The 22899-nt window shown below is 45.9% G+C and overlaps 1 protein-coding gene across 2 annotated transcripts in view; it reads right to left on the bottom strand.

Moving 5' to 3' along the window:
• LOC134927268 (ATP-dependent translocase ABCB1-like) overlaps positions 1 to 22899 on the bottom strand; it is a 406228-nt gene that overhangs the window by 145263 nt on the left and 238066 nt on the right. For both annotated transcript variants that reach the window (XM_063921481.1, XM_063921480.1), the window contains exons 16-17: positions 8172 to 8354; positions 7169 to 7315 (exon numbers count right to left, since the gene is read on the bottom strand). In XM_063921481.1, coding sequence (XP_063777551.1) covers positions 7169 to 7315; positions 8172 to 8354 — 330 coding nt within the window. The remainder of the gene's footprint in view (positions 1 to 7168; positions 7316 to 8171; positions 8355 to 22899) is intronic.

Genomic DNA, 22899 nt, shown 5'->3' with positions numbered 1-22899 from the left:
TTCCAAATATAATGGTAATGTTTAGACGTTACTCCTTTCCTAGCCTGTATCAGGGTAGGAATAACCTTGTGCAGAATGCCCTTCCGAGCTAATATCTGGCGTTCAACCTCCATGCCGTCAAATGTAGCCGCGGTAAGTCTTGATAAGCGAACGGCCCCTGCTGCAGCAAGTCCTCCCGAAAGGAAGAGGCCTCGTCTCTTCTAGCAGTAGATCCAAAAGATCCACGTACCAAGCCCTTCTTGGCCAGTCCGGAGCAATGAGGATTGCCTGAACTCTTGTTCTCCTTATGAGTTTTAGAACTCTTGGAAGGAGTGGAAGTGGAGGAAACACGTACACCGACTGGAACACCCACGGAGTCACTAGGGCATCCACCGCCACTGCTTGCGGGTCCCTCGACCTGGAACAATACCGCCGAAGCTTCTTGTTGAGATGAGAGGTCATGATGTCTATTTGAGGTACACACCAAAGATCTGTTAACTCCGTGAACACCTCCGGATGGAGTCCCCACTTTCCTGGATGGAGATCGTGTCCGCTGAGGAAGTCCGCTTCCTAGTTGTCTACTCCCGGAATGAAGATTGCTGACAGCGCCAATGTGTGTTTTTCTGCCCAGAGGATGATTCTTGTTACCTCTGACATTGCAGCTCTGCTCTTCGTTCCGCCCTGTCGGTTTATGTAAGCTACCATTGTTACATTGTCCGACTGCACTTGAATGGCTCGATCTCGAAGAAAATGAGCCGCCTGGAGAAGACCTTTGTAGACGGCTCTTAGTTCCGGAATGTTTATTGGAAGGCTGGATTCAAGGCTTGACCACCTTCCTTGGAAGGTTTCCCCCTGAGTGACTGCGCCCCACCCCCGGAGACTTGTATCCGTGATTAGAAGGATCCAGTCCTGAATCCCAAACCTGCGGCCCTCCAGAAGGTTAGATAGATGTAGCCACCAGAGGAGTGAAATCCTGGCTTTCGGCGACATACGTATTCTCTGGTGCATGTGTAGATGAGATCCCGACCACTTGTTCAGGAGATCCAGTTGGAAGGGCCGAGCATGAAACCTTCCGTACTGTAGAGCCTCGTAAGAGGCCACCATCTTCCCCAGAAGGCAAATGCACTGATGAACCGAAACCCAGGCTGGTTCAGAACATCCCAGACCATTGTTTGTATCACCAACGCTTTCTCCTCTGGAAGAAACACCCTCTGCACTTCCGTGTCGAGGATCATTCCCAGAAAAGACAACCTCCTTGTCGGCTCCAAATGTGATTTTGGAAGTCTCAGGATCCAACCGTGTTCCCTGACTAGATGAGTCGTGAGAACAATGAACTTCAACAACCTCTCCCTGGACGATGCCTTTATCAGCAGATCGTCCAGATATGGGATTATGTTCACCCTGCCTGCGGAGGAGATCCATCATCTCTGCCATCACCTTGGTGAACACTCTCGGTGCTGTGGAGAGGCCGAATGGTAGTGCCTGGAATTGATACTGACTGTCTAACAGTGCAAATCTGAGATAAGCCTGGTGAGGCGGCCTTGATATCCAGGGATACCAGAAACTCTCCCTCCTCCAGACATGAAATCACTGCTCTGAGAGACTGCATTTTGAATTTGAACACCCTCAGGTAAGGGTCAACGATTTCAAGTTCAAACTCGCTCTAACCGAACCATCCTGTTTCGGTACTACGAAAAGGTTTGAATAATAACCCTTGTTTTGCACATGAGGTGGAACTGGGACAATGACCTGTGACTTTTTCAATTTTAGGATGGCTTCCTGTAGGATATCTCTGTCAGCAAAGCTGGCAAGCCTGATTTGAAGAATCAGTGAGGCGGGAGTTCTTGAAACTCCAGTCTGTACTCCTGGGATACAATATCCTGTATCCAGGCCGGACGACACCTAGATGTGCTTGAAACGTCTGAGTCTTGCACCCACCAGCCCGTCCTCCAGGCTTTGAGGTCATGCTGAGGATTTTGAGGTACCAGAAGCAGGTCTCTGGTCCTGGGAGCCTGAGTGTCAGACCACCTCTAAAGAAAGTGGTAGAAGGCTTGGGCTTTTTTGTCTTAGCGGTCCGAAAGGACTGCGGCACAGCTGAAGAAAATGGTTTCTTTGTAGAAGGAGTAGCAGAGGGAAGGAAAGGTGACTTACCTGCGGTTGCCATGGAAATCCATGCATCCAACACTTCCCCAAATAGAGCCTGACCTGTGTAGGGTAGGTTCTCCACACTTCTCCTGGATTCCACGTCTGCAGACCATTGGCGTAGCCAGAGTCCCCTGCGAGTTGATACCGACATGGAAGATATCCGTGCAGTCAGCGTACCCAGGTCTTTCATGGATTCCACCATGAACCCCACAGAATACTTTATGTTACGTAAAAACAATTCAATGTCACTTCTATCCATTGTATCCAAATCCTCTAGTAATGTGCCTGATCACTTTACTATGGCTTTAGAAATCCATGCACAGGCAATAGTGGGCCTTAAGGCCACTCCTGAAGCAGTGTAAATGGATTTGAGCGTAGTGTCAATCTTACGATCAGCCGGCTCTTTTAACGCGGTAGAACCAGGGACAGGTAAAACCACCTTTTCAGACAGTCTGGAGACAGATGCGTCAACAATTGGTGGGTTTTCCCATTTTTTCCTATCTTCCTCAGGGAAGGGAAAAGCAACCAGAACTCTTTTTGGGATGTGGAATTTTATCTCCAGGTTTTCCCAGGATTTTTCAAATATAGCGTTTAATTCTTTAGACGCAGGAAAGGTTAGCGAGGCTTTCTTATTGTTAGTGAAGTAAGCCTCCTCAACCTGCTCAGGTGTGGTGTCACTAATGTTTAACACATCTCTAATGGCCTCAATCATGAGCTGCACCCCCTTTGCAAGGGATGCCGCCCCCCTCAGCACATCCCCATCTCCGTCTGTAGTATCAGACTCAGTATCCATGTCATCTTGCATAATTTGGGCATGTGCACGTTTCTGTGGGAACATGCTAGGGGATTTTGCAGGAATAGGGACAGAGCCTGACCAAACTGCCATATAATTCTTTAACACCTGAGTTTCAGTCTCAGTATTAGCTACCCTAGTAGAGATCTGAGATCTGTTGCCAGCAGCCTCCCTGTAATATAATAAACTCTAAAAATAAACTTTTATGGTTGCTGGCTCCACTACCTTCCTAACTACTGTTCGTGTACCGCTAAATGACTTGATTTCAGAGTGGGCTTATCCTCCGGACTGATTTTCTTTCTTTCCAAGTCTGTATAATACCTCACTGGTTACCGTGTCCTTGGCTGTGTTCTATTTTATTGTTGATACTTTCTTAAATACTATGTTCTATTCTGTTTTTTGTATGTCTTACCATTGATATCATTTCGTTATTTGATGGTTCTAAGATATGTTTTATTTGACCATCGCTTATTTAAGGGTTACATATCCCTATATACTGTTGTATCTGTAGGGTGCTACCAGCACTATTCCTTATATTTCCGGGTCGCTTATCATATCTCCATATTTGCATATTCATTTTTTATTTTTATTTTTTATTCTCATATGAGGGAGATCTACTTTATTTACTGTTTGGCCATATTTCTTCTTTTTTTTTATTTGCCCCAGTCACTTATTTTTTTTCATTTATCCTGGTATTAGGGAAGGGAGGGAGGGGGGTGTTAGACAGTTAGGTCACGTAGTTTAATGGGGGGTGGGGGGGATCCAGGTATACCTAGGTTGGGGATAGGCTATACAGGGTGGGGGTTTTGAGGTGGTTTGTTTTGGGGGGGGGGGGGGGTTATTTTTTTGTTTTGTATTGTAGGGATTTTTGTTTTATCTCTATGAGCAGCAGGGGTCTTAGGATTTTAATTATTTCTTATCTTTTTTTTTTTCTGTATACTCAGGCAGGTGTTTTATCTATATTTTGCAGTGCCAATACTTTTGTATTTTTCTACGCCTCATGGGTCAGTCTTTTTTTAATTTTATTTTATCATTTTATCCTCAATGTGTGAGCTCACATGGCGCCTATGGGCTCTTACTCTTACTGCTTATTGCTATAATGTGGGGCGTATTGTATATCCTGTACTATTAGACGTGTATTGCAATTGTATTCTGTGTCTCCTGTCTGACCGTACTTCTGATTGCATCCTGCATACTTTACTATACCGGCCGGTATTGTTTGTTTTATATGTATACTTTTTTTATTTTTATTTTTTTTATTTCATATTATTCTTTTTGGGATGTTCCTTTAAAACTTTCAATAAAAAATACGCAATTTAAAAAAATAAAAAATAAACTTTTACTAGAGAAACTCTGGAGAGCTCCCCTAGCTGTGACCGGCTCCTCCGGGCACATTTTCTAAACTGAGTATGGTAGGAGGGGCATAGAGGGAGGAGCCAGCCCACACTCTCAATCTTTTAATGTGCCAGTGGCTCCTGGTGGACCTGTCTATACCCCATGGTACTAATGTGGACCCCAGCATCCTCTAGGACGTAAGAGAAACAAGGAATATAGACCACACACAGCTATTGGCACACACACAGTCACCTGTACAATGCAGAAATTATTACAAACAACAATAAAACTGCACTGGACTAGCAATACTAAGTAACTGTACTAATAAGTAAAGCTATGTATGTATATAGATATAACAATGCATAGTAAAGACTGGATGTATATCACAGGATACTTGTACTAAATATCCCTGTAGAAATGCACTTGTTCTTAACGAACACTGTCCAAATGACATGTAGAATACTTAAGTGGTCTGTAAATGATGATGATGCAGGCGACTTTACAGAGGAGACATTTCCCAGAGTCAGCGCACCTGTGTGTGTAATGGCGCCCAAACGCTGACAGGGAGTGAGGGAGAGAGAGAGAAGCAGCTCCAGTGCGGGACCATTTGCAGCAAATGGCGCCTGGGGGTGGGGTTACAGGTCAGAGCCTTATCCCTTTGCTTGACTTCACCACCGGGTACTGCGGGCCTACATAAACCGATTATAGCTTAATCCGACCTGTGCCCTTGCCCTGGTGGTCTAGTGGGCCACAGTGTCCACGACAGCGCACGCGGTCCGTCTCCCATAGACCGCGCCGGATCGCGATTTCACCGGGTCCCGCCTGGAGACCCTCTTACCTCTTAGACGTGCGGCCACGCGATCCAGGAGAGCGGCGGCGAGTGTGTGTGCCCTTGAAGGGACCTGAGCCCTCCGCTGTAAGTACCTGGCAACCAGGGCGCGGGAGTATACAGCGCCGCTGGGGGAGGTGAGGGAGCCGCAGCATGATATGTCAGTATGAAATATAGCACTTCTAAGTGCCTGTGCTACGGCCCTTGAAATCTGCTATCTTCTTCAAAAGCTCTTTTCAGGGCTGCCTAGCGCAGCCCTCCCTGTTAGCTGCCTGCACTGCAGTCACCAACTTACAAACTGAGCTCCAGTGCCTGGAGGCGGGGTTATAGAGGAGGCGGTGCAGTGCATCCTGGGAACAGTCAAAGCTTTTAGCCTGTTGGTGCCTCGGCTCAAGATACAACTCTACACCCCGATGTTATTCCCTGTGGAACACCAGTGTACCCCGCTGCAGAAAAGCTGTCTATCATTTCTGGGCTACATGTAAAAGCAGCCAGTATTTACTCTGCACAGAAAACATATAAATGTATTTGCTCCCCTTGCATGGCAGCATGGTTTATTCCACATACAAAGGTACTTGCTTTTATTGCTTTACTTTCTAATCAGAATCAGGCCCTGTGTTCCCACATTTGCATATAAACTCACATTTATTTTCTATGCTCTCCAAGGAGGCAGCCACTGGCTTCATCAGATCCAGAAAATGGTCCGATTCCCCCATGTTCTGAAACAATGTGCACCGCCCACCATAAACACCAGCAGCGTGTGAATCATGCTATGTCGTTTGGGAGGGGGAGGCATCCAGGTGGACTCAGAGGTGGGATGTGTTCCTGTTAAGTGGGAGAAACGGTGGGCAGCTCGGGAAACTATCCCACTTTTCCGGCAGGCTATTTTTACTGGCAATGTGAAGCGGGTAGCAGGCCCACGATGATGCAATTAATTGCCCATCTGCCGCCCAGACCGCCCCCACTTTCACTTCCGCTGGCTTGCGGATTTCAGGAGCTTCTGGCCCTACCGTGAGAGTAGGCGAGTACAGTATGCCAGATCTGTAACCATCAGAGATTTACATAAGCTTTGAATTTCTGTAAATCTCTGAATCAGGCCTGAGTGAGACAGATGCAGTTTAAAATTGGTCCAACAGAATTTGGAGGGTTAGGGACCAGGGTTAGGCTGTGGGTGGAGGGGGAGGTTTAGGTTTTAGCTGCGGGAGGGGAGGGTTATGCTATTGGAGGAAGTTAAGTACACTTAACTTCCCCCTGTCGTGATTCTCACTGTCGGGATGCCGTGGTTGGTATTCTGACCGCTGGCATCCCAATGGCTGGCATAACGATCCCAACCCCTAAGGAAATACCGTATAAGTGGAATCATACAACAGAAGTATCTGCAAATAAGGGACAGATATGCTTTGAAATGTGTCTCAGACGGGTACAAAGACTGCACAGTGACAAGTGTTAGTAGGAAATATGACTAGACGTGTCTGAATACAGGGGGTCATTCCGAGTTGATCGCTCGCTAGCTACTTTTTGCAGCCGTTCAAACGCATAGTCGCTTCCTACTGGGGGGTGTATATTTGCTGTGCAATGCTGCGATCGCATGTGCAGCCGAGCGGTACAATAGTTTGTGCAGTTTCTAAGTAGCTTAGAACTTACTCAGCCCTTGCGATCACTTCAGCCTGTCCGGTCCCGGAATTGACGTCAGACACCCTCCTGCAAATGCATGGACACGCCTGCATTTTTCCAAACACTCCCAGAAAACGGTCAGTTGACACCCACAAACGCCCTCTTCCTGTAAATCTCCTTGCGATCGGCAGTGCGAATAGATTCTTCGTTAAATCCATTACACAGCAACGATCGGCTTTGTACCCGTACGGCGCGCCTGCGCATTACAGTGCATACGCATGCGCAGTAGTGACCTGATCACTGCACTACGAAAAATGGCAGCATGCAATCAGGTCGGAATGACCCCCACAGTACAGTAGCCTTTAGTGCATGCATGCCTTGATGTAATGTCATTTTACACATTTCATGATTTAACACCTACATCACTGGGTTCAAAAGGTGAAATCTATTATGATTTGTAGTTCTTTACATACCCCGATAATCCTGGAGAATATAATGGCAAACGCTGGCTGTGTGGCACCGTTGATAATTGCGCTAATGACACCAACCACAAAGTATGGCCACTCCGACTTGTTCAGCTTCATAATTTTTAGAAAAGAGACCGGTGGCACCTTTACAGCCTGTAACGTACATAATGGCAATGCATTAATACAGATGTAGCCACTCTTAGCATGGCATAGCTGGTGCAACTAGTGTGCCCCACGACTAGGAGGCACACGTGCATATACACCTGTACGTCCATAGGAATTAATGGAACGATCACCGGCTGTGAATAGTTGCAGCCTGGCGCAACATGCAGCATCGCAGCACAGATGAACATGGCTACATCTGTAGTTTTTGTTTGTTTTGGAGTTATATGAATATGATAAATACCCCTACATAATACTGAGCTGATTCTGAGTTGCTGGCAAAGTGGCTGTAGTTGCGGAAGCTTATTAACTATCTTATGCTAATGCAGCAGTCATTCATCTATTGCGGGGGATCAGGTGCCTGCAAGCGGAAACCAGTGGCGCCCATTGATTTTATGCCGCCGACCACAGCCATCTGTATTAGTATCTGCAATTGCACCAGTCCCATGGTGCAAGAGATTCCTCATGAACAGGCTCCACATAGGCATGACTCAGAATCACACTGAGCTTTATACACACCCACGACATGCCGACCAAATCCCACAAGCCAGAGTGGTTACATGCAATCTCATTGTAACCGCCCATTTCTCGCCCCGAAATGCCCTACTTCACAGAAAGACGGATCCAGCTAAGCTCTGTCTGACTCAGAGTAGGACAGACAGCGTGTGCCCTGTGTGAATAAACTCACCATTTGTTTCAGTGAACAGCTAACAGTGCCCTACAGAACCAGCGCCAATATGCTGACTGTTTACAATACATGATGGACAGAATAATATAAACAAAGGAACCAGGATCTGTCAGACATGTTACTATTACTGCAGCAGACACAATGTCACAGGGAACTCACCTCATCTTTATCATCATCGTCTTCCTCGTACGCTTTGTCTTCCTTCTCTGGTGCTTTCTTAAAGCTGCCAAGGCGACTTGATTTCCTTCTCACTAGTTTTGTGGCAGTGTATACTGCAGAATCTTCAATGTCTTTAGAGTTATCTTCTTCATAACCCTCTTTGTCTTTCTCTGCTTCTAATGACTGGAGTGACACAAAGAAACAGCAATGTTATAGTTAGGTTGTACGAAGGTTGGAAAGCACATAAGCTGGATGTTGTGTGCACAGAGAAAGAGGAGAGACAGGGGCGGATCAAGAGAAGAGAGGGCTGTGGGCAACCTCTGTGTGGGCCCCCCTTACTTGCTTGGGAATTCACCAGTAGACTCTCCCACTGTGCCAGAGTCTACTGTGCGCCCACCTATCTCTGGGAAAATGAAGCTGCTGCCATTTACACTGTGGTTTTTGTAGTGCGCGTGCACCATGTTCCTGGTGAAATTGGCAATGCCGATGGAGAGGTAAGTATTAGGAATGGGTGTAGGGTGTGCAGCGTGAGCCCTCCTGGACCCAGCATACTTACCTACATTGACAATTTCCTCTCCGAGGAGACCGGAGAGTAGAAACAGGTGGGCGGTGACATGGGCGGGACATATTGCATCATCAATCCCCACCCCCTCAGAGAGAAAATGGCACAATTGTCGAATATTTGCATTGGGGGCATGGCGATTGCTATAGAAAAGCGCCATTAGGCCCTGTCCTCTCCTCGGATTCCCATATTATACTCCCCATTCTACCCTCTTCTCCAGAAAGTGGGTGGAATGCTGGAGAAGTGCCCACTGTGTCGGGGGTGTGGTGGACTACCCGAAAAATCTCCCACAGGAACCAGGAAAGTAAGTATGAGCCTGTGTGGCCAGCACCCCTACACTCATTATAGATACACCCATGAGGAGAGACACAGGCCCAGATTTGTAGAGCCTTGGAGCGTGATTAATTGCACAGTGATATAATTCCAGCCAATCAGTTCCTAACTGCCATGTTACAGGCTGTGTGTGAAAAAATGAGATTTATGGTAAGAACTTACCTTTGTTAAATCTCTTTCTGCGAGGTAAGAGCTGGGCTCCACAAGGATTAACATCGGGGTGTAGAGTAGGATCTTGATCCAAGGCACCAACAGGCTCAAAGCTTTGACTGTTCCCAAGATGCATAGCGCCGCCTCCTCTATAACCCCACCTCCGTGCACAGGAGCTCAGTTTCGTTAACCAGCCCAATGCAGTAGCAGGTACTAGAGACGACAATCGCTCGTAGCCATATACACCACACACTCACCACCGGAGAAGGTGTCAGCGGCTATGCCATACCAACCCAAAGAAGCAAAGTGCGTCAGGGTGGGCGCCTTGTGGAGCCCAGTGTACCTCGCCGAAAGAGATTTAACAACAGAAGTTCTTATCATAAATCTCCTTTTCTGCTGCGGGGTACACTGGGCTCCACAAGGATTAACATCAGGGATGTCCTAAAGCAGTTCCTTATGGGAGGGGAGGCACTGTAGCGGGCACAAGAACCCGGCGTCCAAAGGAGGCATCCTGGGAAGCGGAAGTATCGAAGGCATAGAACCTTATGAACGTGTTCACTGAGGACCACGTAGCTGCCTTGCACAATTGTTCAAGGGTCGCACCACGGTGGGCCGCCCAAGAAGGTCCAACCGACCGAGTAGAATGGGCTTCGGGACTAGAAACAGCTGTCAGGCAAAATCGATGAGGGGGACGATTCTTGAAGGGTACGGCGTAACCTCGAGTGACGACTTCCCTTACCCAGGCATCGGAAGTGATCTTCAACCATTCCTGGGCAAAACCTAGAAGTCGTCCCCCAACCCTGGGATCCCCCAGAGGGAGGCCCGCCCCGTCATGCGGCAGGCTTGTCAGTTTTGGAAGCAGACTGACGGGCAGCCCAGGCCCGCTTCGGACTGGGTTTGGCAGGTCTGGAAGCAGAGCTTGCTTTGGGTATGCCTGACCTTTTGCTTTACCTGGAGGACGAAAGGGCAGAGGGAAAGTACTTTTAGCCTTCTGCGTGGAAGGAGCCGTACTAGGTAGGCAAGCTGTTTTAGCAGTAGCCAGATCAGCCACAATCTTATTGAGGTCTTCTCCAAAGAGAATGTCTCCCTTGAAAGGAAGCACTTCCAGGGTTTTCTTGGAATCCATATTCACCAACCAGGATCTCAACCAAAGGATACGTCTGGCCAAGATGGACGTAGTAGCAGCCTTGGCCGCCAGCACCCCGGCATTGGAGGCCACCTCCTTAAGGTACAGAGAAGCCGTGGCAATATATGAGAGACATTGTCGAGTATGCTCAGATGCGTTGGAAGGCAGCTCCACCTCTAGCTCCTGAGCCCACGCCTCAACAGCTTCGGCAGCCCAAGTTGCTGCAATGGTTGGCCTATGCACAGCCCCCGTTAGGGTGTAAATCACTTTCAAACAACCCTCCACACGTCTATCCGTCGGTTCCTTCAGAGAGGTGACGGCAGTTACTAGCAGAGCAGAGGAAACTACCATGCGTGCCACATGAGAATCTACAGGCGGAGGAGTTTCCCAATTTTTACATAGCTCCGCAGAGAGAGGATAGCGAGCCAACAGTTTCTTATGCGGTGTGAATTTCGTTCGCGGATTTTCCCAGGATTCCTGACGTATGTCAGCCAGGTGTTGAGAATGAGGTATAACTTGTTTAACCACCTTCTTACGTTTAAATCTGTCCGGATTTTTAGAGACAGCCGCAGGCACAGGTTCATCAGAGACCTGAAGAATGAGCCTGATAGCCTCAATCAAATCAGGGACATCCACCATTGACCTCCCTTCCCCATCGGAAGCATCTGAGTCAGTGTCTGTGGGGTCAGTATATGCACCATCCTCCTCAGAGGATGAGTCCGGAATAGCAGTGGATTGTGAGGAAGTAGCGGCCCGTTTAGAAGACGTTTTAGTCTTAGGTGGGCGAGAGTGAGATTTAGATTTAGTCAGTGACCGGTTCAAGTGCTGTAACTGAGTTGAGATTTGATCCGCCCATGGCGGATTAACTGCAGGGACCATAAACTGCTGCATTGGCACAGGTGGTCCCACAGGGGGCGTCAGTTTAGTTACTAGCATGTTTAACAGCATGGAAAAGGTAGCCCAAGGTGGGTCATTTGTTGCCCCCGGTGCTACAGACCCACTGGGGGGTAAGGAACCCCCTGAACCTGAACTCTCTGCTGCCATATTTTCCTCCAAAATGTCTGCAGCATCACCACCACGCAATGTGGGAGAAGCCCCAGCTCTGTTGCCCCGTGTAGCTGACATAATAATAAGCACAATATCAGGCAACTTGGTACAATATTTAGCAGCGACATACCTAGCAAGAACTCCCAGTGTAGTGTGACTTTCCTGTTAGCACAAACCGGGAATCCAAGAGAGAGATATATATATATATATATATAATGTCGCAAGGACTGGCACTCCTTAGGATCCAAGTAAATGATGTAGATGCCTTGGTGCCGGATGTAATTAATGGTAGAAAAATGGAGAGAGTCTGGCACTCAAAAGGACTTGCTGAGCAGCAAATAGCTGGTTTGAATAACGAGCTGACAGCGCAGCTTCAAGTAGTCAACGTTTCATTTATTATCATAAATTTCGTCAGGACAAGAACAGTTTACAATTCAAATAATCTTACCTTAAATAGCCCACCAGACAAACCATCCCGCACGCTGTGTCTGCTTCCTTGACGGGGTTCGATGACGTCACCCCGGGGCGACGCGCGCTCTCCAGCGCCGTTTCCATAGTAACCCGCCGGAGGCATTCACAGCGCTATAACAACAATACAAAATAATGCACTTTAAAAACACGTGTAAAAAAGTGAAGAAAACATCAGATGTGCAGAAAGTTACTGCTGTAGGTGCTACAGAGGCATGAGAAGTATTAAATATAAATGCCACAATTACCATGATGTAATAGCAAATTAGCATATATAAAGACATACACCCAATATATCCACTAATTAGTGGTGCGATGAAAATCTATTTGCTAATAGCCTGGTTCTATCGTAAAAAATTCAGACTACAATAACGATAATACATGTATCTACTGGTGTATGCCAATATTACAGCATGGAGAGAAAACTAATAAGTACTATAAATATTAACCTGATTCTAAACTAGATGATTAATAGGACACTATGAGGACAGCAAAGAAATGGGCCAATGAGAATGGCCTGTACATGGCTAGAAAAAGCAACCCAAATTGTTGGACTCATTGAGGCCGTACGGTGAAAGTGTGCGGAGCTCAAAGATCCAACGGGCTTCCCTGCGTAATAACAGAGTGCCACGGTCGCCGCCACGTATATTGGCAGGAATATGGTCAATGACCTTATGTCGTAAACTTGCCAAAGTGTGTTTTGCTTCACGAAAATGGCGGGCGACCGGTTGTTCTTGAGGGGTGCCAGAAAGGGCAGAACGTATGGCTTGGCGGTGCAATGCCATCCTTTCCTTAAATTGTCGGATGGTCTTGCCCACGTATAGTAAGCCACATGGACATTTAATATAGTAGATGACATAAGAGCTTTGACAGGTTAAGACATGTTTGATATTAATTTTGATTCCAGAGTGTGGATGAGTAAAGAAAGAACCACATTCCATAGAGCGACATGTGGTGCAACCTAGGCACTTGTAGCAACCAGGCCGTCGTGCTAGAAAAGTTCTGGGAGCAGATATGTCCATGTTTGAAATGTCATTTTTGACAAGTATGTCACGAAGATTACGGTTTCGTCTGTAGCTTGGCATCAGCTTATAATCTTGAAGAGATTTTAAATCAGGATCTGCCGTGATTATAGGCCACAGTTTTTTACCGTTTTCCATAATCTTGTGATTAAGGGGATGAAATTCCTGGACAAATGGTATTCTGTTGTCCCGTTTCTTGGTGGAATTTTTTGGAACAAGAGAATCCTCACGCTGAGTAGTTAACACCTGATGTTTAATGTCCATCAGACGGGTGATGTTATAACCTCTAGTGACAAATTGTTGGATCATCAGATCTATACGTTGTTCTGCTTTAACAGGCGTGTCACAGGTGCGGATAGCACGTAGAAATTGGGACTTGGGGAGACTCTGAGATACGAAGCCAGGATGTTGGCTGTCGGCCCTTAATATGGTGTTTCGATCCGTTGGTTTCTTATATAGATCGGTGGTGAGTTTCCCATCTTCTATGGTGACTTCGACATCAAGGAATTGTACCTGTTTGTCACTGATGGAATATGTGAAGTGTATATTGTCATCCATGGTGTTAACATGGTCCATTGCGGTTTCAAAGGCTTGGCGGGTACCGGTCCAAATGATGAATAAATCATCTATGTATCTGGTGAGGTATAGGATATGCGGCTGCATCATGGGGTTTAACAAAAAAAGATTGTGGTCGATGTCAAACATGAAGATATTAGCTAGGGACGGCCCCACGCAAGATCCCATAGCGCAGCCTCTCAGTTGAATGTACCATCGACAATCAAAAAGAAAATAGTTCCTGGTTAAAGATAAGTGTAGTAGCTCACAAAAAAGTTGTATATCAGGACCACGGTATGCCAAGTTTCCAGTAAGAAATCTGCGAACGGCCTGTACACCCCTCTCATGGGGGATATTGGTGTATAGTGACACCACATCAACTGTACACAGATGGCTGCCCTCTGGTAGTATAGGGAACGAAGATAGTTTCCTAAGGAATGTAGAAGAATCTTTCAGGAACGTGAATTGATCCTGGATTAATTCCTGTAGGAAACTGTCCAGATATTGTGATACAATGTAATAAATGGACTCCCGTGCACTGATAATCGGTCGTCCAGGAGGACAAATAGGGTTTTTATGTAATTTCGGGATAGAATACAGGACTGGTGTTTTTGGGTAGTTAGTAGTTAAAGCTTGGCGGACTGTTTCTGTAATAAGCCCCTTTTCGGAAGCCTCCTTCAGAGTGGCATCCAATTCATTCTTGAATACATTGGTGGGGTCCGACCCCAACTCCTTATAAACCTCAGTGTCATTCAATTGAGATTGCAATTCTTGACGATAATATTCGAGATCAAGGACCACCACCCCCCCGCCCTTGTCTGCGGGGCGGATGACAATATCCTTGTAATTCTGTAAATTCTTCAGAGCTGTCCTTTCGGCTCTGGTGAGGTTGTTTCTAGGAGGGACATAATTATTGGCTGTATCCATTGCATGTTTATTAAGAGTCCTGGAAAAGACTTTCAGTGAATTGTTGGAGGAGGAAGGATCAAAAGCTGATTTAGGTTTGAATCTTTGCAGTTGAGATGCTGGGAGTTGTACTGGCTGCTTGTCAAAAAACTCCTTTAGTCTAATCTGTCGGGTGAATTTATGAAGGTCAACTGTCCAGGTAAATTTATCAAAAGAAGTAGATGGTATAAAGGAAAAACCTTTATTAAGAACACTTATTTCATCCTCAGACAAGGTTCTTTTGGACAGATTAAACACTATGTCTTCTTCTTGACTGCGCGCTTCATGTTTGTAGATCCTTTTCCATTGGCCGCCTCGCCTGGTTTTTTTGTTGTTGGTGCCTCGCGTTGAGCGCGGGCGCGAACCCCTAAAGGGGGTTTACCACGGGTTTTAGAAGAATCACCATCCTGATCACTTTGTGATGACTGTGTGCCAGAAGAGTCATTGTGGGCCCGATCGCGTCGCTGTCGCCATCTGGGCAATCCTTGTCGTTTAGTCGATACACCTGGGTTATTAACCCACGGATAAACGGAACCCTGTTGGTAATCCCTTTGTACTACAGTGAGCTTGTCGCGTTTGAATTTAAGTAAATCATGTCGATATTTGTCAACTTGCTCTTGGAGTTTAGTCATCCACTGAGTATCCGGGTCGTTTTTAAATGTATTGTCCAAAGTAGCCTCAAAAGCATGGATGTTATCTTTAATCTTGGTTAGTTCCCGTTGAGATTCTTCGATATCCAAGAGTAATAAATCAAAACTACATTTGTTTAATACTGCTACCCACCGTCGGCAAAACTCTGGGCTGAATTTACCGATGGTGGGTGCATTTTTGATCCGGAAGCCCCTGGGGATCAATTTTTTGCGAAAATAATCGCTCAAAGTGGAGCCATGTAAAAAATAATCAATTTCTTTCTTCTTTAGTTTAAGAAGTTTGACATATTGGGTGTATGTCTTTATATATGCTAATTTGCTATTCTTTATATATGCTAATTTGCTATTACATCATGGTAATTGTGGCATTTATATTTAATACTTCTCATGCCTCTGTAGCACCTACAGCAGTAACTTTCTGCACATCTGATGTTTTCTTCACTTTTTTACACGTGTTTTTAAAGTGCATTATTTTGTATTGTTGTTATAGCGCTGTGAATGCCTCCGGTGGGTTACTATGGAAACGGCGCTGGAGAGCGCGCGTCGCCCCGGGGTGACGTCATCGAACCCCGTCCAGGAAGCAGACACAGCGTGCGGGATGGTTTGTCTGGTGGGCTATTTAAGGTAAGATTATTTGAATTGTAAACTGTTCTTGTCCTGACGAAATTTATGATAATAAATGAAACGTTGACTACTTGAAGCTGCGCTGTCAGCTCGTTATTCAAACCAGCTATTTGCTGCTCAGCAAGTCCTTTTGAGTGCCAGACTCTCTCCATTTTTCTATATATATATATATATATATATATATAAAAATAGAAAGTGACTATAAATCACAAAGAGAAATACACAGCAAGTATATCTTGTGAAATACCTATATTATTTATAAACCTGACACACTTAGCCCCTCAGGTTACAGAATACAGAAGTAGCACGCTGAGTGAAATACCCGATATGGCAGCCACGCAGCAGCTACATGAACACACACATATATAGTCACAAGCGTACCATGCAGAAATTATACAACCATAAAACTGCACTGGTCTAGCAATACAAAGTAATACTCAGTATAGCTATATATGTAAATAGTAGATATAACAAAACACAGTAGATACTGGATGTATATCACAGGGCGTTTGTACCACACAGCCCTGAATGTATGCACTCTTTCTTAACTAACACTGTCCCTTGACAGGTAGAATACTTAAGTGTCCTGTAAAATGCACAGCGCTGGCGAGCAGGCGGCTTTACAGAGGCGGATTTGCCCAAGCAGTCCCAGGAACAGCTCAGCTTCGTTTCTAATGGCGGCTGACAGGGAATGAGGGAGAGATATGCAGCTCCAGGGTGGGAACATTTACCCAAATGGTGCCCTGGGGCTGGGGGAGGGGCTACAGGTCAGGCCTTATCTCCCTGCTGGCTTCCCCACTGGGTGCTGCGGGCTTGTTAAAAACGTGTTTTTATAAGAGAAAAAACCCCACCTGTGCCCGGTGTCCTGGTGACTAGTGGAGCGGCTGTCCTTTACAGTGTCCACGCCAGCGCGCGCGGCCCGCCGCACCGGATCGCGGTAAAAGCAGGCCAAAGAGACCCCTTACCTCCCCTTGTACCTGCGGCCACGCGATCCTGGAGGTCAGCGGCGAGTGTGTGTGACTAACAGAAAGACACCGGAGCCCCCGCTGTATTTACCCGGCAACCAGGGCACGGGAGTACACAGCGCCGCTGGGGGAGTTATGGAGCTGCAGCAAAGGATGTCTTATCTGACATACATAAAAGCTGCAGCCCTTGAAGTCTTCAAAATTTCTTCTTTTCTTCTGAAATAAGCTATAATATGGGCTGCAATAGCAGCCCTCCTGTTGATTACCTGCTTACTGCATGGCACCAACTTACAAACTGAGCTCCTGTGCATGGAGGCGGGGTTATAGAGGAGGCTGCGCTGTGCATCTTGGGAACAGTCAAAGCTTTGAGCCTGTTGGTGCCTCGGATCAAGATCCTACTCTACACCCCAATGTTAATCCTTGTGGAGCCCAGTGTACCCCGCAGCAGAAATGACAGTTATGAGCTGATTGGTTGGTACTTTATCACATGCAATTTATCACTCTCCAAGGCTTGATACATTTGGGCCATAGAGAGAGCGAGGGGTGTGGAAAAGAAGAGAGAGGTAGAAAAAGGAGGAGACTGTGAAAAGCAAACAAATAGAGAGAGAGAGAGAGAGAGAGAGAGAGAGAGAGAAAGAAAATGTAGAAGAGAGGAAGGGAATGAGAGAATAAGAGAATGAGAACTAGGGAGGCAGCACTCAGATAAAATCCTCTTCTATTTCCTTTTGTAGTAGACAAATTCCTGTCATCATTTTGCATCTGATGCTCATGGCCTAAGAACCATTTATCATCGAAAGCAATAATAAGACTATAAATCATAAACATCCATAGTTAACATTTTCAGTAGTGGGTCAGACAGTACTGTATGTGACAGCAGGGATGGCAATACAACTAAAGACACCCAGGTAAAAGCTGGATACCGAAACTTAAAAAACCGCAAGGTAAAAAAAACCTCAGATGATTAAGGGGGACATGTATCAAACCTTGTGGAAAGATAAAGTACTAACCAATCAGGTCCTTACTGTCATTTTTCAAACACAGCCAGTAAAATGACAATTAGAAGCTGGTTGGTTGGTACTTTATCTCTATCCACTTTATCCATCTCCAAGGTTTGATACATGCCCCCATAACCAGAGATATAAAGCATTACATATACTAATAGCAACTTATATTGTTATATTAAGTTCTAATGATACAGAATTTACAGTAGATGATTGGTATTTATAATTTTATTGTAGCTGCTTTAAACGTTTTTAATTAAATAAAAAAAAATAACTTAAAAGCACAGTGAGCGATGATAATGGTTTAATACAGCTGAATACAGTAAGTGCTTTACAACAGTAAATAATGATACCTTACAGTATAATCTATAATTATTAGATGATAATTTTCCACAGAGACTGCGTTACACGAAAGCAATCAAGAGTGGTTTACTTAATAACAGTATTTGTTGCATTTTCATTTTAAAAAAATCCTAATATTAGCTAAAAGATTATCTTTATGTTAAATTGGCTGAATTCTCTTTTTTATACATTTCAAAAAATAACCACATCATTAATGTGTGTTTCTTATCTTCCTTTTAAATTAAAATAATTGACACTGAAGAAAACATAACTCCATTGTTGAAAATGTTGAATATTTCAGGATATAGCATAGGGGGCGCTGTTCCACTATAATCTATGAAAGATGCTTTTCCAACTGCTAAGCATGCAATTTATCAGGTCTCACTTGTTAATAAATGGATATATGTAGAATAATACAGTTGTACACAGAATTACCTATTTTACGCCACAAACATAAAATAAAAAAATAAAGAGAATAAAATGATATGCCTAAAATAACTATTTTTAATATTGAATACACTATTCCATAAAATTATGACAAATATTGTAACTTTGGAATAGAATGTTACCATGGAGATTTCTGTATGTACTTATAAAGGGTTATTTAATAATAAAGTGATATCTATGTAGTAACCCATCTATTAAACAATGATGATGTGTAGCTTTTAGGTAGGTGTGGGTTGTGCCATGGCCTTATGTACTCAGTGAAATACAAACACTAATATGTTTTTATTACTACAATAGTTTATTCAAGGTAGATAAGCATTTTGTATACTATTATAACATACAAGTCCCAGGTCAACAGAGTTTGTTGCCCCTCCACATACCGCACCTCATCCAACATTATCGCAGGTCCTGGCATTATTAGTATTTTGCTGTAATTAAAAGCTGCAACATACTACGCAGTACTGTGTATTAAAGGAATCCTGACCAAAAAATAATTATTACATTCAGACAGGACACAGAGGGTAAAGATGACCCTGCCTAATGGAGCTTGCAATCGCAGAGGTGCAGGGAACACCGGATACATAAGGTACAGTAGTGAAATAACTATTCTAGCTGACAATGGGGAAATTGTGCCACTACTGTAAGGCAGAAGCATTATCAGCCGCCAATATTAAAGAAGCTTGGCGAGTGACGTTTCTGAGCAGCTACAGTTGTAATGAGGAGAGACCAAAAAACAGTGAGACAGGAAATGTGAACTACTCAGGGGTGGCTGCTGCCCGAGGGCCAGAGGCGGAACTACCGCCAGTGCAACCAGTGCGTTGCACTGGGGCCCGCCTCTGTCCAGGGGACCAAGCATGTAATGAGTCAAACTGACTCATTACATGCCGCTGTGCGCTGCGGGCAACCGCTGCCCGCAGCGCACAGCCGCCCGGAGATGAGAGGAGCAGCGGTACGGGGGAGAAGGAGGGAGGTGGAGGAGGGAGCCGCAGCAGCGCTTTGTTACTGGTGGAGGCGCTGCTGCCCCTCTGCTTCACTGTAGGCTGTCTTCCGAGAACAGCCTATAGTGAAGCAGAGGGGCAGCAGCAGCAGGGCCTCCACCAATAACACAGCGCTGCTGCGGCTCCCTCCTTCACCTCCCTCCTCCTCCTTCTCTACTGCCCGGGAATCGTCTGACGCTGCACCGAGGAGCCTGAGCCAGCGGAGAGGGTAAGTATAATTATTTTCTTTCTTTCTTTCTTTCTTTCTTTCTTTCTTTCTTTCTCTTTCTTTCCTACAAAAAAGGGGGACTGTGTGCCGCAATGTGTAAAAACGGGGAATCTGCCTGCCACAATGTGTAAAAAGGGGGAATCTGCCTGCCGCAATGTGTAAGAAGGGGAATCTGCCTGCCGTAATGTGTAACAAGGGCACGCTGTCTGGCGTAATGTGTAACAAGGGCACGCTGTCTGCCGTAATGTGTAAAAAGGGGGAATCTGCCTGCTGTAATGTGTAACAAGGGCACGCTGTCTGCCGTAATGTGTAAAAAGGGGACGCTGTCTGCCATTATGTGTAAAAAGGGCACGCTGTCTGCCGTTATGTGTAAAAAGTGTACGCTGTCTGCCGTTATGTTTAACAAGGGCACGCTGTCTGCCGTTATGTGAAAAAAGTGTACGCTGTCTGCCGTTATGTTTAACAAGGGCACGCTGTCTGCCGTTATGTGAAAAAAGTGTACGCTGTCTGCCGCTATGTTTAACAAGGGCACGCTGTCTGCCGTTATTTGTAAAAAGTGTACGCTGTCTGCCGCTATGTTTAACAAGGGCACGCTGTCTGCCGTTATTTGTAAAAAGTGTACGCTGCCTGCCGCTATGTGTAACAAGGGCACGCTGTCTGCCGCTATGTGTAACAAGGGCACACTGTCTGCCGTTATGTGTAAAAAGGGCACGCTGTCTGCCGTTATGTGTAAAAAAGGGGGACGCTGTCTGCCGTAATGTGTAAAAAGGGGACGCTGTCTGCTGTAATGTGTAAAAAGAGGAATCTGTCCGCCGTAAGGTGTAAAAGGGTCTCTACCTGGTATAGTGGTGCTACTGTGCGGCGTAATTTGAATAATGGAGACTACTGTGCACCGTTTTATGAATTGGTATTATTTTGTGGCCACACCCCTTCCCCACGAAGCCACGCCTAAGGCGCGAACTGACCCTGTTTTACATGCAGGGGTGGGGCTCCAATGCTGTTTCTTGCACACAGTGCTAAAATGTCTAGTTACGGCACTGTTGCTAGGTATCCACTTCCCTGAGCAGGCCCCCCTCACCAGATCCTCTCCAGGGGTGAGGGGGTGGACTTGGATGGGATGGGGGGGGGGGCAAGCCATTTTGTCGCACATGGGCCCACCGCTCGCTAGTTCCGCCACTGCCGAGGGCACATTGCAGGGGAAGAGGTGGGGGGGGGGATGGGGGAGGCGGGTTAACACATATAAACATACATGTAATGTTGCATGTAAAAGATAAGATGTGCTAGCTGCCTCACCTTGGGGATCGGCAGTGCTGTGAGTTTCACAGTCGCTGCTGCATCCGAGAAGCATCATTCGACTTCACTTCTCCTTCTTAAGCCCATCCCCAGACTCCCATTGGCTAGTTTCACATGACAGAAAAACCTACAATAAAGTAGCCCCTCTGGCGCCAATTCAATTAAATTGAATCGGTTTAAAAACGTTTAAATGTATATGTCCCAAATCTGCATGCAGCTCACTATAAACAGGGGGACTTCCCAACCCCCTGCACGTAATATAAAGAAACTAAAAAAAGAAGAAATACAGACAGCGCTTACAGACTTCTTATTATAATAATACATTTATTAATTTGCTTTATCTTAATAATAATTCTCCAATAGTACCATTACAGTACCAAAATATAGAATAATAAAAATAAGATTTTACTTACCGATAAATCTATTTCTCGTAGTCCGTAGTGGATGCTGGGACTCTGTCAGGACCATGGGGATTAGCGGCTCCGCAGGAGACAGGGCACAAAAATAAAGCTTTAGGATCAGGTGGTGTGCACTGGCTCCTCCCCCTATGACCCTCCTCCAAGCCTCAGTTAGGATACTGTGCCCGGACGAGCGTACACAATAAGGAAGGATTTTGAATCCCGGGTAAGACTCATACCAGCCACACCAATCACACCGTACAACTTGTGATCTGAACCCAGTTAACAGTATGATAAACGTAGAAGCCTCTGAACAGACGGCTCACAACAATAACAACCCGATTTTTTTGTAACAATAACTAGGTACAAGTATTGCAGACAATCCGCACTTGGGATGGGTGCCCAGCATCCACTACGGACTACGAGAAATAGATTTATCGGTAAGTAAAATCTTATTTTCTCTGACGTCCTAGTGGATGCTGGGACTCCGTCAGGACCATGGGGATTATACCAAAGCTCCCAAACGGGCGGGAGAGTGCGGATGACTCTGCAGCACCGAATGAGAGAACTCCAGGTCCTCTTTAGCCAGGGTATCAAATTTGTAGAATTTTACAAACGTGTTCTCCCCCGACCACGTAGCTGCTCGGCAGAGTTGTAATGCCGAGACCCCTCGGGCAGCCGCCCAGGATGAGCCCACCTTCCTTGTGGAATGGGCCTTGACAGATTTAGGCTGTGGCAGGCCTGCCACAGAATGTGCAAGTTGAATTGTGCTAGAAATCCAACGAGCAATCGTCTGCTTAGAAGCAGGAGCACCCAGCTTGTTGGGTGCATACAGTATAAACAGCGAGTCAGATTTTCTGACTCCAGCCGTCCTTGAAATATATATTTTCAATGCCCGGACAACGTCCAGCAACTTGGAATCCTCCAAAACGCTAGTAGCCGCAGGCACCACAATAGGCTGGTTCAGGTGAAACGCTGACACCACCTTAGGCAGAAACTGAGGACGCATCCGCAGTTCTGCCCTGTCCGAATGGAAAATCAGATATGGGCTTTTATACGATAAAGCCGCCAATTCTGATACTCTCCTGGCTGAAGCCAGGGCCAGTAGCATGGTTACTTTCCACGTAAGATATTTCAAATCCACCGATTTGAGTGGCTCAAACCAATGGGATTTGAGAAAATCCAAAACGACATTAAGGTCCCACGGAGCCACTGGGGGCACAACCGGGGGCTGTATATGTAGTACTCCTTTCACAAAAGTCTGGACTTCAGGAACTGAAGCCAATTCTTTCTGGAAGAAAATCGACAGGGCCGAAATTTGAACCTTAATGGACCCCAATTTGAGGCCCATAGACAATCCTGTTTGCAGGAAATGTAGGAATCGACCCAGTTGAAATTCCTCCGTGGGGGCCTTCCTGGCCTCACACCACGCAACATATTTTCTCCAAATGCGGTGATAATGTTGTGCAGTCACCTCCTTCCTGGCTTTTACCAGTGTAGGAATGACCTCTTCCGGAATGCCTTTTTCCCTTAGAATTCGGCGTTCAACCGCCATGCCGTCAAACGCAGCCGCGGTAAGTCTTGGAATAGACAC

This window comes from Pseudophryne corroboree, chromosome 5, assembly GCF_028390025.1.
Source record: "Pseudophryne corroboree isolate aPseCor3 chromosome 5, aPseCor3.hap2, whole genome shotgun sequence".
Taxonomy (NCBI): Eukaryota; Metazoa; Chordata; class Amphibia; order Anura; family Myobatrachidae; genus Pseudophryne; species Pseudophryne corroboree.
This window is presented reverse-complemented; position numbering and strand designations above follow the sequence as displayed.